The sequence below is a fragment of the Hesperophylax consimilis genome, unplaced genomic scaffold (assembly GCF_061612785.1).
Source record: "Hesperophylax consimilis isolate HC1 unplaced genomic scaffold, BYU_Hcon_1.0 scaffold_36, whole genome shotgun sequence".
In the NCBI taxonomy this organism is placed as follows: domain Eukaryota; kingdom Metazoa; phylum Arthropoda; class Insecta; order Trichoptera; family Limnephilidae; genus Hesperophylax; species Hesperophylax consimilis.
This window is the reverse complement of record NW_028301266.1, coordinates 680793-693680: the sequence shown is the minus strand read 5'-3', so window position 1 is coordinate 693680 and position 12888 is coordinate 680793. Positions and strand designations below refer to the sequence as shown.

The 12888-nt window shown below is 37.4% G+C and overlaps 1 protein-coding gene across 1 annotated transcript; it reads left to right on the top strand.

The window, feature by feature from the left end:
- The first annotated feature begins 397 nt into the window (after positions 1-397).
- Positions 398-3873, top strand: LOC149409090 (uncharacterized). The gene is made up of 3 exons (XM_089650143.1): positions 398-779; positions 872-2682; positions 3448-3873. Exons 1-3 carry the CDS (start codon positions 398-400, stop codon positions 3871-3873), a joined length of 2619 nt encoding a protein of 872 aa, XP_089506269.1.
- Positions 3874-12888: the final 9015 nt, after the last annotated feature.

Genomic DNA, 12888 nt, shown 5'->3' with positions numbered 1-12888 from the left:
AGCTTGTGATCTAGCTACCGAGAGTGGTCAAAGATGTCGTGTTAACTGCGAGATGTTGTTCACTATGATGGATGGTGATATGATGATATGGTGATATGTATATATATATATATATATATATATATATACCTGCATATCACCATATATATATATATGGTGATATGCAGGTACTGCAAAAGCAGTGGCAGTGAACGCAACCGTTCTGCGATGTAAAAGACAATTGACATTCAATTAGAACGCCAGTTAGAATACAAGCTATTTCGGCAAGATGTCAAATATTAAACTCGGAGATTTATTAAGGTGTTTTAATGGCGAGAGCGACGTTATTCAGTGGATAACAAAAGTCGAGTTGGTTTTAAAAATTAAAGAAGTAAAGGATGTGTGCGCGATCATCCCGATGTTTCTGGAAGGACCTGCATTTGCTGTCTACAATGAGCTGAGTGCAGAGGATAAGGGCAATGGTGACGCCATCAAAAATGCGTTGATTTGTGCCTTCGCAACAAACCCGTTTCTGGCCTATGAGGAGTTCGTGAGGCGCACATGGCGTGATGAGCCGGTCGACGTCTATATGACGGACCTGAGGAGGTTGGCAAGGCTAGCGGGTGTGACGTCGGATGCTCTCCTCATGAAAGCTTTCATAGTGGGTCTGCCTTCAGTGGTATCACGTGAATTGCGCGCGCAGCCAAAAGTAGAGACAATGCCGCTGTCAACAATCATGGAGCGTGCTAGAGCTCTTATGGCAGAGCTCGTGGATCAGCCTATCGTGGCGGTGGCTCAGGGCCAACAAAAATTTGTCGCAATATCTCCAAATGCAAGACGGCGTTGTTTTAAATGTGGTGGGCCACACATGGTCAAATTCTGTTGTGAACAGCTGAAAAGTGTCTGTTGGAACTGCGGAAAAGATGGTCACTTGGCCAGGCACTGTGGGAAGGGAAACGGAAGCAGGAGAACTGGTGCGCCGGCAGCTCTTCTGAATCAAGAATAAAGGCGCTACCAATAATCCAAGTTGCAGTCAATGGAAAGCAGGTGCGTGCACTCGTTGACTCAGGGTGTTCTCGTACAGTAGTGATGAGTGGGCTGTGTAGTGTACAAGGTCCTGGTTGTGATGTGATTGCTGTTGATGGCAGTCGTGTATTTTGTGAGGGGCGAGGTGTCGCCAAGATAGTAGTGCATGGTGTGTCGCTACTGGTAGACTGTGTGGTGGTGAAAAAACTATTAAGTGCAGTCGATGTTATACTGGGCATGGACGTTATCGAAGAACTGGGTGGTGTTACGATAATGCGCGATAGGGTAGAGTTCGTAAGAAGCAGACTAGACGAGTACAGTGCGAATTGTGTCGAGTCTGGTGAAACCTCGGAAGACAGAATATCTGTTGAGAACAAGGATTTTAAAGCTACATTCAACGGAAGAAACTGGTGCGTGAGTTGGGTGTGGAGAGGTTCTCCTGCTGAATTAGAAAACACTGTAGAGTGCTATAGAAGCACTAAGTTACCAGAAGCGGAGGCAGCTTTTGAAGAAGAGATTCAAAGGTGGATCTCCCAGGGCTGGCTCAGGCCATGGAAGGGAAGCTCCGGTGGTATCCTTCCTTTAATGGCTGTGATCCAAAAGAACAAAGGAAAAGTACGTCCTGTCTTGGATTATCGTGAACTCAACGAGAGTGTTCAGTGCCATACTGGTGAGGATGTAGCAGTGTGTGATGAGACACTTCGGAAGTGGAGGAAGCTACGTGAACCTTTAAAGTTGCTTGATCTCCAATCAGCATATTTACAAGTGCACATTGACGAAAAACTTTGGAAGTACCAACTCATTAAGTATAAAGGCAAAACATACTGTTTGACAAGATTAGGTTTTGGGTTAAAGTGTGGTCCCAAAATCATGACACGGATTGTAAACGAGGTGCTCTCGCTTGACGAAAGGGTGCGACGGGGCACAGATAGCTACATCGATGACATTATAGTGAATGAAAACATAATATCAGCTGAAGAGGTTGCGGCACACTTGCATACTTACGGTCTCGTAACTAAGCCTCCCGAGAAGCTGGAGGGCGCAAGAGTACTCGGATTGCGTATTGAACGTGATAAGGTTGGACGTCTTATATTTAGAAGAGGCAATGACATTCCCATAATGCAAGAAGGATCGCACCTGAGTAGAAGGGAATTATTTTCTATCTGTGGCAAGCTGACTGGGCACTATCCTGTGTGTGGATGGTTAAGGACAGCCTGCAGCTTCATGAAGAGAGAGTGTCAAGGCCAGGCATGGGATGATTACGTTGGCGACAGGGCCCAACAAATGGCTGAAGAGCTTCTGGTGAGAGTGAGAATTGACGATCCTGTAAAAGGGGAGTGGCTAGTGCCTGAATCATTAGGTGATGCCAGAGTTTATTGTGATGCAAGTAATCTGGCCCTTGGAGTTACCTTGGAAATTGAGGGAAGAACAGTTGAAGACGCCGCATGGCTGCGTAAGACAACCGATGTAGCGCATATTAACATAGCGGAGCTAGATGCTGTCCTGAAGGGATTAAACCTAGCTCTCAAGTGGAATCTTCAAGTTGTGGAAATAATTACAGATTCGGCAACGGTTTTGTGCTGGGTGAAATCTACACTTACCGGGAGTAGTCGTGTAAAAGTTTCTGGCATGTCAGAGATGCTCGTCAAGCGGCGTCTGGGATTGGTGAAGGAGATTGTAGAAGAATTTGATCTCACATTGTCGATCACCCTTGTAGAGTCTTGTAAAAATAAAGCCGATGTACTTACTAGGGTCTGCAAGGCCTGGGTAAAGAGTAGCCATGACAGGAAACGTCATGAAAGAGACTTACAATCTTCAGAGTATGAAGAGAGGTTGGAGATACTTGAAAAAGAAACTGGAGAGCAAATATGTGCTTTAAGCGTAGAAGCTTTACATGCTCAGCATCATTTTGGAGTAGAGCGAACGCTTCATCTTGCCCGGCTGGTTGATCCCGAGGTGAGAAGAGAGGACGTCGATAGATGCGTACGTAACTGCATACAATGCAGGAAAATTGACCCACCGCCGTCAACCCATGAAGCGGGTAACCTCAATGTTGCAACAAATTGGAGTCGCTTGGCAGTTGATGTCACTCATTTCGGTAGGAAATGTTTCTTCACACTCATCGATTGCGGGCCAAGTAGATTTGCCGTGTGGCGGGAAATCGAATCAGAGAACGCAGTTTCGATTGTCAAAAATCTGGAAGAAGTGTTTCGGGAAAGAGGCCCGCCCAGTGAAGTTCTCATGGACAATAGTACTGCGTTTCGTTCCTATAGTGTTGCAGATATGTGTAAGAGATGGAATGTACGTCAAAGATTTCGCGCGGCATACCGTCCAGCAGGAAATGGTATAGTTGAACGACATCATCGAACAATAAAGAGAACTGCAGCCAGAAGTGGAAGCGATCCTCTGCAGGCAGTATTTTGGTATAATTTGGCTGCGAAGAGTCAGAAGGATGAGGGTGTTGCGCCTTCTAGCTCGGTTCACACTTATTCATGGAGGCACCCTTCTGCGCAAGTGAATATAGAAGAGGAAGTATCGACTGAGTTTGAAGTGGGCGATGTCGTTGCGGTCAAACCAGTAGACAAAAGATGCACATCACGCTGGAGGCAAGGAAGGGTGACAGGACTTAATTCAGTCAACAATATCATAGTTGATGGTGTACCAAGACATGTGCTTGACCTGCGGAAGATGCCTGACAGAGAACGAACTGAGTCTGAAGAGAGATGCGAGGAATTGGCCGCAAGTCCCACCGTAAATCTTCTCGATGTGTTTGAAGAGGACAGTGAAGAAGAAGGAGAGACCAGTACAGAAGGACGACCCACTAGGGTGCGAAGGCCTCCGGGCTGGTTAAGTCAATTTGTACAGTGATGACGACATCAGGAGGGCGTGTGGTGATATGCAGGTACTGCAAAAGCAGTGGCAGTGAACGCAACCGTTCTGCGATGTAAAAGACAATTGACATTCAATTAGAACGCCAGTTAGAATACAGTGAGCAACATATTATCAGGTACAAACTCCACGTCTAAGTGCCTAATCTGTGGAGCAACTTCAAAGGAGATGAATACGGAAAACGTGTTGAATCGTCCACCTAATACTGAGAACTTTCGATTCGGTTTGTCCACCCTACACTGTTGGATTCGATTTTTTGAGTATATTTTGCACATAGCCTACCGACTACCTGTCAAATTTTGGCAAGTTAGGGGGGAGGAGCAAAAGAAAATTTTCGATAACAATAAACAAAAAATTCAAGCCGACTTCAAATCAAAAATGGGTTTGTTAGTAGACAAACCGAAGCCAGGATATGGCTCTACAAACGATGGCAACACAACAAGGCGTTTCTTCTTGAACCCCGACCTCAGCGCAGAAATTACGGGTATTGAAAAGGAGCTAATTGTGAAATTTTCTTCAATTCTCAGAGTGCTAGCAAGCGGCTACCACATCAATCTCGATAGATTTAAATTATTGTTAAACGAGACGCAACAAATGTACATCAGTCTTTATGGCTGGTATTATATGCCTAGCAGTGTTCACAAGGTACTACTTCACGGGTGTGAAATAATCGACGCATTTCCCTTGCCAATAGAACATTTATCCGAAGATGCGCTAGAGGCGAGACACAAGGAGGTTAGAAAAAATCGACTATCTCATACCCCTAAATGCTCGATAGAGAGCTCCAACACAGACCTGATCAGAATATTTCTGTTGACTTCTGAACCTCTCTTATCATCCAAAAAGAATATAACTACAAATAAAGGCGTGAAAATGGATGGAGAGGTTCAGAAGTATATTAAATAAGTAGACAAACCTTCCGCCACATCCAGCCTAAACCTACATCTAGATTTAGAATTTAGTAGCGACCAAGAATCTTCGGATTCAGATTAGTTTAAGATCCCATACATAAACTTATATCACACTTACCAATTATGTAATTTTTTTTCTACTTTCTCTCTGCAATGTACTTACTACAACCTAATACATTTAACTATCGTATTATTAATTGCTCAATAACTACAATAATGTACTGTTCACTCCTCTGATAACCACAAGCTAATGCTTCCTTGGAAGAGTAGTATAAAAATATTTTAACATAGAAAACCAATGTAAATCGTAAACTAATGACTTATGACACAGATTTAGAAAACGGCATTTTTTTTTATTTATTTTACGCGTAACCGGTTTTATGATTTTTGTCCTCTCCCCCATACACTTCAATGCACTGTGCGCTGGTTCCGTCTTTAATATGGGAATTGTATCAAGATTAAGCAGGTCCATGGCACTGCTGTAGTGGGATTTGATCCTAATTGGTACAAGCCCAAACAAAAACGCCTGAAAAAGAACATAGTTGTAACGGAACCCTTATTTGAATGTGCTCGGAATATTCTGTCAAAACAATGATATCGTATGAATAACGCATATTTGGAATAAGGATAAAATAATCGTGACTATTTTGACCTCGAAGACGACATTTGCAATCGGTCTAGAGAATTGTCGTCAGACGTCGTATAACTCAATATATACTTTATTCATATTTAAAGTTAAACCAGTAAACCGCTCGTTGTGTTTGCCATTATACAATTAACATAATATTGGTTACCGATATTTGATATTCTTCCAAAACACTTAAAAATGGTAGACGTCCAATTGACATTTTAAAGTTCTTAGAACAAAACACCAATGGATTTCCTAACTAAGGTACCGATTGGTGTAAGTTAAGATAAGTTGCTTTAGACGCGCCGTTGTGCATTTGAGTATTATATAACACAAATTAAAGGAAATTGGTCACTCGTCACTCAGTTTGATTCAGAATAACGGTAGCTACCAAAATTAGTAGCGATGAATATAAGCATTAGTACCTACTTACCCATAACAATCACAAGTCTGGGAATATAAATTAAGCTGCGTAGACTTAACAGTTGAAGGACTATAACGTAGAATTAGAGATTGAAAATATAATGAAATCACTAGCAGTAAAGAAGGCGTGTGTCAAATAAAATTGCTGAGCATAGAAATTAAACAATTATGAGTCATAGACAATTATTCTCCTTTTTATTTATTATTGTTATTATTATTTATTATATTATTATATTTCTCAATTTAGTGTCATATATATATATGACACTAAATTGCGTTGACTAGAAATATATTATAACTTAAACAATAAACCTTTATAATCTGTTGCATCCGACTCTCAGTAATGGACTATAATTTTTTCAAATAAATAAATAGAAGAAACGAAATAAACAGGCGTTTGCTAGAATTGGATGATACTATTTATAAGAATGAAAAAGATTATTTTATTTGAGTTTATTTAGGAAACATACATACAGTACCTACATGACGTGAATTAATTCAAATTTAAGTTGAATGAAAAATAAATTATTTGAGTTCCATAAACAACGAGAAGGGAAGGAAAATGGGATGACTAATCATTTACCAATGTATCTCAGCAAAAGAGCACACAAAAAAATCACAATATAGTGAGTTCGACCGCGATACCTCCTGGTAATTATCGCAACAACAAAAACAATGAGCACTTAAAGCGATATTATGCATTTCCTAGAGGGTCAACTTTTGTATTTTTATATTTCAACGATATTATTGTGATGTATGGTAATAAGTTGGGTATTTAAGCGATAGATGGCGCTAGTCACAAAGCTTACTTCAGAGTCCGTCAGATGTTGCTAGAGTGTAACAGATGCTTGTGAGGTTATAGTGACAGGGAACAAGATTCTCGAACCAGAGAATTTCCAACCCTCGGGTAATGAACAGTGTAGCTAAATCCAAACCTATTTATTGTAACGTAATAAAAACAATTATAAGTAGAACCTTTTACTTTTTAACAAAGAGTTCCCAATCCTTAAATCTGCTAAGTAAGACAGATATAACAATTATGTACACGAAAAACACCAACATTTTGCTTTTGAGGTGGTACTAACCCTTCTCTTGTTTTCAAAAATTATACTTACTCAAATTTAAACTATTATTTTTCAATTGTCATGTTCCATAATTCCAATAGTTTTCCAGTAATGTCATGTGAACGTAGAGGTAGGCACTATATAAATGACATTGCGGTGGGAACGAAGAAAATTCTCATGTAAAGACTAAACACAATCTAGGCTGAAAATTAGTTTTTGCTAAGCACATCAAGCAAATTATTTCAAAATCCTACAAGAAGCTAGGTTTCTTGTTAAGAATAAGTGAGAATTCAAAAAGTGCCAGGACTACAGAAATGTTATCTATATTCAGTGGCATAGCTAGGCGTGGGCGAAGCGGCCCCTCGCCCACGGCCTCGCACATAAAGGGGCCTCGCGTGAGCGAGGCCCCTTTATGATCTCATCATCGATTTATGTGCAAAATTTTATTATCAATATCGATCATCGGAAATTTTCGGTATCGATCTTTGCGTTCCCATCCCTAGACTCAGATTTTGACAGATCCTCTACTTTCGTTCGATACGTCCCGACCCGGCAGGCGTCATAGTAGTGTGCATTGCTTCGACTGATTACATTGATCGTGGGCACTGTACAGTTTTAATTAAACAAAACATTAAAGTTATCACTTATCACTAAGTGTTTAATTTAACTTAACAATTAAATAGTGAGTGACAGGTGACAGTGAATTGTGGCTGAATCATACGAGTAATTAAAATAGTAGGTAAGTATATACATAATAAAATTCACATAACCTTAGTCTACTCGATGTTATTTCTCATCAATTTCATCATGGAACCAACTGGGTAGTAATTTTATAGTACCTAGTGTCTACTTTTACTTTTGAATTGGGCTAATTTTGAACACTTTTATTTTACGTTCCTTGAAAGATAAAATAAATTAACATCACGGATGCGAATGCGGAATCTAAAAAATGTGACGTCATCATTCTTGTGGGGACCATCGTCGAGCTTTCATCGGTACATTTTACGAAATAACTCTGCAAAAATGGTGACTTGTGCTATGAAAACGTGTAAAAATAGAAGTGAAAAAGATAATAAACCTAATTGTCGTATTACATTCCACATATAAGCATAATTTTACTCTATTTTAAATTTATTCAGATAAAAGGAACATAATTTGACAAGACACGGCGGGCGGTGGCGGGCGGCGGGCGCACTACTGTCGCATCGCGGCGACGCGAAACACAAAGCCGCTGTTTACTGGGCTAAGTAAATTATGAAACATTTGTAAAAGTGTCTTAGCTAAATACGGAAACAAAATATTGAACTAATGAAAAAAATGCGCTCTTACTTTGCCGTGTTTGCAGTTCGCAAATTTGTTTATTACGCGGTGAGCAATTCGCGCTCCCATGTAAAAAGGTATATTCATTCAAAAGCAGAGTCTGCTTTTAAGAACTAAATCGTGATATTATAATGCGAGATGCCTATATACTGTCAGATAGAGTTATTGACGAATCACATATCACCAAAGTTGTATTCCCGCTCTGCGTCCCGCTGCAGTTGGATTCTACCCCTCACCTTTCTGTTCTGGTCTAGTAAATATTCATATGTCTATGATTAACATATTTTTTTAAAATTAATTTTGGGTAATCACTTTTTTTTGTTATTCACTGCATTGTTAAGAATTTTAAAACTCCTATAACATTAATTTTTTTCGCGGATTATTAAAATTTCACGCTTATAAGTTTATAACTTTATTACATATCTAATGATCTTATTTAATCAGATTTTTTGTTTTTATATGCCCAATTATTTAATCTAACCCACATATTTAGGTATTCCACCATCGTACAGTTTACGATAGTTTATTTATAGTAGACAACTCCATTATGGGAGAAGTATGTGCCTGCGCAATATCTACGAAGCATAAATTTTCTATCGTTACAAAAGATTGACATTCTCATCTCAACTCACAATTATACTGCCATGTTATTCTTATATTTAGGTACGTAAATTACAAAACGATTTACAGATATCATGTCCGGCCCGAGCAGAGATAGAGATGCACATCGGAAATGGGAATCTAGAACATCGAAGCGAAAAAGAAAAGCTGAGATGGCAGTAACTAATGCAGCTCTTAGTGCTAGCATGCAGAAATTTTTGAATCAAAAGAAAATTCTTTCGACCTCTAAACTGGAGTATCGGGAATAATAACTGATTGTCAACAGAATGAAGAGAAGTCTTCGCCAGAAGAAGTTCTACAAAGTGAATCCAACGATACTACAAATGACACTGAGCCCTGAGCCCTTATTTTATGAATGTCACAAACCATTGTCAATGAGATTATAGGGAAAATTAAAGAAAGTAAGTACTATGCTATAATGCTGGACTGTACAAGGGACATCAGTCATCAGTAGAGTCGAACAAATGTCCGTTATAATAAGATTCATCAATACCTGCACCGGTACAATTGAAGAACATTTTCTTGGCTTTTTGGCAGTTTCGGAATCAACAGGAGAATTTTTAACAGAAACAATTCTCAAAGAGCTAGAAAAATATGAATTAAATATTCAAAACTGTAGAGGCCAAGGCTACGATAATGGCGCAAATATGGTTGGAATCAACAAGGGAACGAAATCCAGAATACTGACCATTAATCCAAGAGCATTCTTTACGCCTTTTGGCTGCCATAGTTGGAATCTTATATTAGTAGACGCAGCCAACACATCATCTATGGCAAAGGTGTTTTTTGGGTTTATCCAAAAATTATATGTCTTATTTTCAAAATCCAGCAAGAGATGGGAATTACTGAAGGATACATTGAAGATATCATTGAAATCATTGTCTGATACAAGGTGTGAAAGTAGAATCGTTTCCGTTAAAGCTATTTTATTTCAATTTGATGAAGTAATAGATGGCGTAAATAATCTGAAAACTCAATCTGGAGACGCAGATACTCTCTGCGATTGCGAAGCAATTATTACTGAAATGCTTACTCTAGAATTTATTATTTCGATACACGTGTGGTATGAAATATTAATCCGTGTGAATAATATAAGTAAAATCTGGCAAAAAGTCAATATAAATTTAAAGATCGCTATTGATAATTTATGCAATTTTCGTGACTGGATCCAAGAATTTCGGGCAACAGGCTTTAATGAATGTATTACAAAAGCTTACGAGTTCATAGAAAAGAGCAGTTATGAGATTCCAACCACTTTTAAGTAGAAAAGGGCTCGCAGAAAAAAGAGAATGTTCAGTTATGAAGCTGCAGATGAGCCTATTGATTCTGCTGAAAGTAGATTTAGAATAGATTTTTTTACTACAATGGTTAATGCCATCATACAAGATACCGATACGAGATTTACAGCACTCACTCAATACTACAATTATTTTGAATTCTTGTATGAAATAAATAATTTAAAATCCTTTACAAATAGCGAACTTTTGAAACACTGCAATGACCTAGGTATATTACTACAACATGGAGAAAGCAAAGATATAGAATCCTATGAACTATACGAAGAACTGCAACTCTTAGTTCCTAACATACTATTCCTAATAACTATTAAAGATACCAAAAATCTGATTGAATATATAATTAAAAATGAATTGCAAGACATTTACCCTAATGTTTATGTTGCGATTAGAATTATGCTGACTATGCCAGTAAGTACATCATCCGCAGAAAGAAGTTTTTCGAAATTAAAAATAATAAAAATTTATTTGAGAAATAGCATGAAACAGGAACGGTTATCTGCTTTAGGAATACTATCAATCGAAGCAGAGTTAGCTTCAAAAATCGACTACAAATCCTTACTTACAGACTTTAGCAAAGCAAAGAGTCGAAAGGAATTATTTTTGTAAAAGATTAGACTATATAAATTTTAAAAAAAAAGCAATATACGTATGTTTATGTCTGTATAGATATGTGCACCTACGTATATATTGTGTGCTTGCATGCACCCATATCGAAAAAAAATTATGTTCATTCTTTTAACCTAATGCTTAATTACTTGTTTTACCCTTTCTATTTTCTACTTTTTATTTTTATTTTATTAAAATGTTTTCAATTTTTAGCATCACTTATCTAGATCCATTTATTATGTTCACACTAGACTACATATATCATACAAAGTAACAATACTCCATTGGTCACCATGAAACAGGCAGCCGCCTAGTATGGTGTTCGAATATATCTACTTTATGTAAATTGTTGGTTATGTATCATGTGTTTTATAAATAAATAAAATAAACTCTTTTTAAATATTTTCTGCAAAATTATATTTTATTTTTGTATTCATAAAAAATGGTAGGACCACTGTGTTGATGTATAAAACAGGTACTGAAAGAAAAGGGCCTCGCGGATGCGCCTCTGCCCACGCTCTGATTAGTCCACCACATATAGACTATATTGGTCAGAAGTCCACTGGAGAATGCTTTCACAATAAAATATATACGTAGATTTAGAATATAAGATATACGTAGATTTAATCTCAAATGACCTACCAGGTAGGGATTGTTCTGTTTATTATCTCCATATATAGTTCGTAATAACATAGATTATTGAAGAAATGTTTTATATATTTGTAAAGCGCCCTTCAGGTGATTTTGCACAAAAACGGCGTTAAACAAAAAAACGGAGGTCAAGTTGTATTATTATCTAATAAAATTAAAAAATTGAAAATTTTACGTAAGAAATACAACAAAACTAAAAATAACATAATAACTTTACACAAAAAGGAACAAAGTAGACATTGTTTCTACACTGCTAAATAATAAAATGGATGGTTCAAAATTGCTACCAGTCATTGGTTTAAATGTTCCAACGTGTTGGACTAGGCGCACGACGCTTCTTTATATAGAAGCCAACAACACTAATTCAGCAAATAACTTTCAAATCACTCGCGTATATCTAATACGAAAAATTACTACTCATATTTTGTTAGCATGATTTTATTATTTTATAAGCACTTAAACTTAATTTTTCAAAAAAAAATTATAAGCAGTCAATTATGATTCGTGCACACATAAACCCAGAATCACAAAATTCTGCTCCTCTCTCCACAAACTTTCCTCTTTTTAAATAGTTTTACTCATATAGTTATCCAGGTGAAATTACTAAGACATTGAATATAGATACATAATAGGTTCTCTTATCAAGTATAATTTAATACACCTTACCAATTGTATCATCACTGAGCATTTCTAAAAATAAAAATAAAAAACATATTATTAAATGTATAAGAATAATATGGCGATTTCCACAATCATCCTCCCTATGGTTTACTGTTCTGAGGCGGCATTTTGTAGTTTTTGAAATGATTATCTTAATGTCTTTACATTGTATTCATCATGTTTACAAGTAATTATAGCAAGTTACTGTTTGCAAGTTATTATTGATTATCACTTAGTTTTCTCAGACATGTTTCATTTTAGTTAGTATACTAGATAGTTGATTTGTTAGGGAATTATATATTTTTTCACCATGAAATTTAATATTTCTCTGTCCAAAAGATGTATTGAAATAAGTTATTACTCGAAATTTTCGATTTTTTCTCTGGTTAAGTATTTATGTTGAGCAGCGGGATATTCAGAAATTTGAAATTAAAGCTTTCGTGGATTGAAAATTAAAGATATTTCATGTGTAGGAGTTCTAACCAGAACGTTTAGAATTTTCTTAAGCGTAAACCTCTTTTTGGGCTATGTTGAGCAGCTCTCAGTGAGTGATCAAGGCTGGTCTCTATTCATTGGTCCGTAGACTTTCATTGGTTCCAATTCCAAGATATTCCATGTTTTTAAAGTGTGTTATAGTAGGACAGAGGCATGATAAAACTTGATAACGTTCCTCGTACGATTGATTCATTAGAATTCAAGTAATACGGGAGTTTAGTCATCCGACCAATCTCCTATGGATGTTTGGAAAAGTTATGTTTCATATGAGTCTTCAGATGGTTCGTCAGCTGGCTTTTTTGAACAGTTGCACTCGG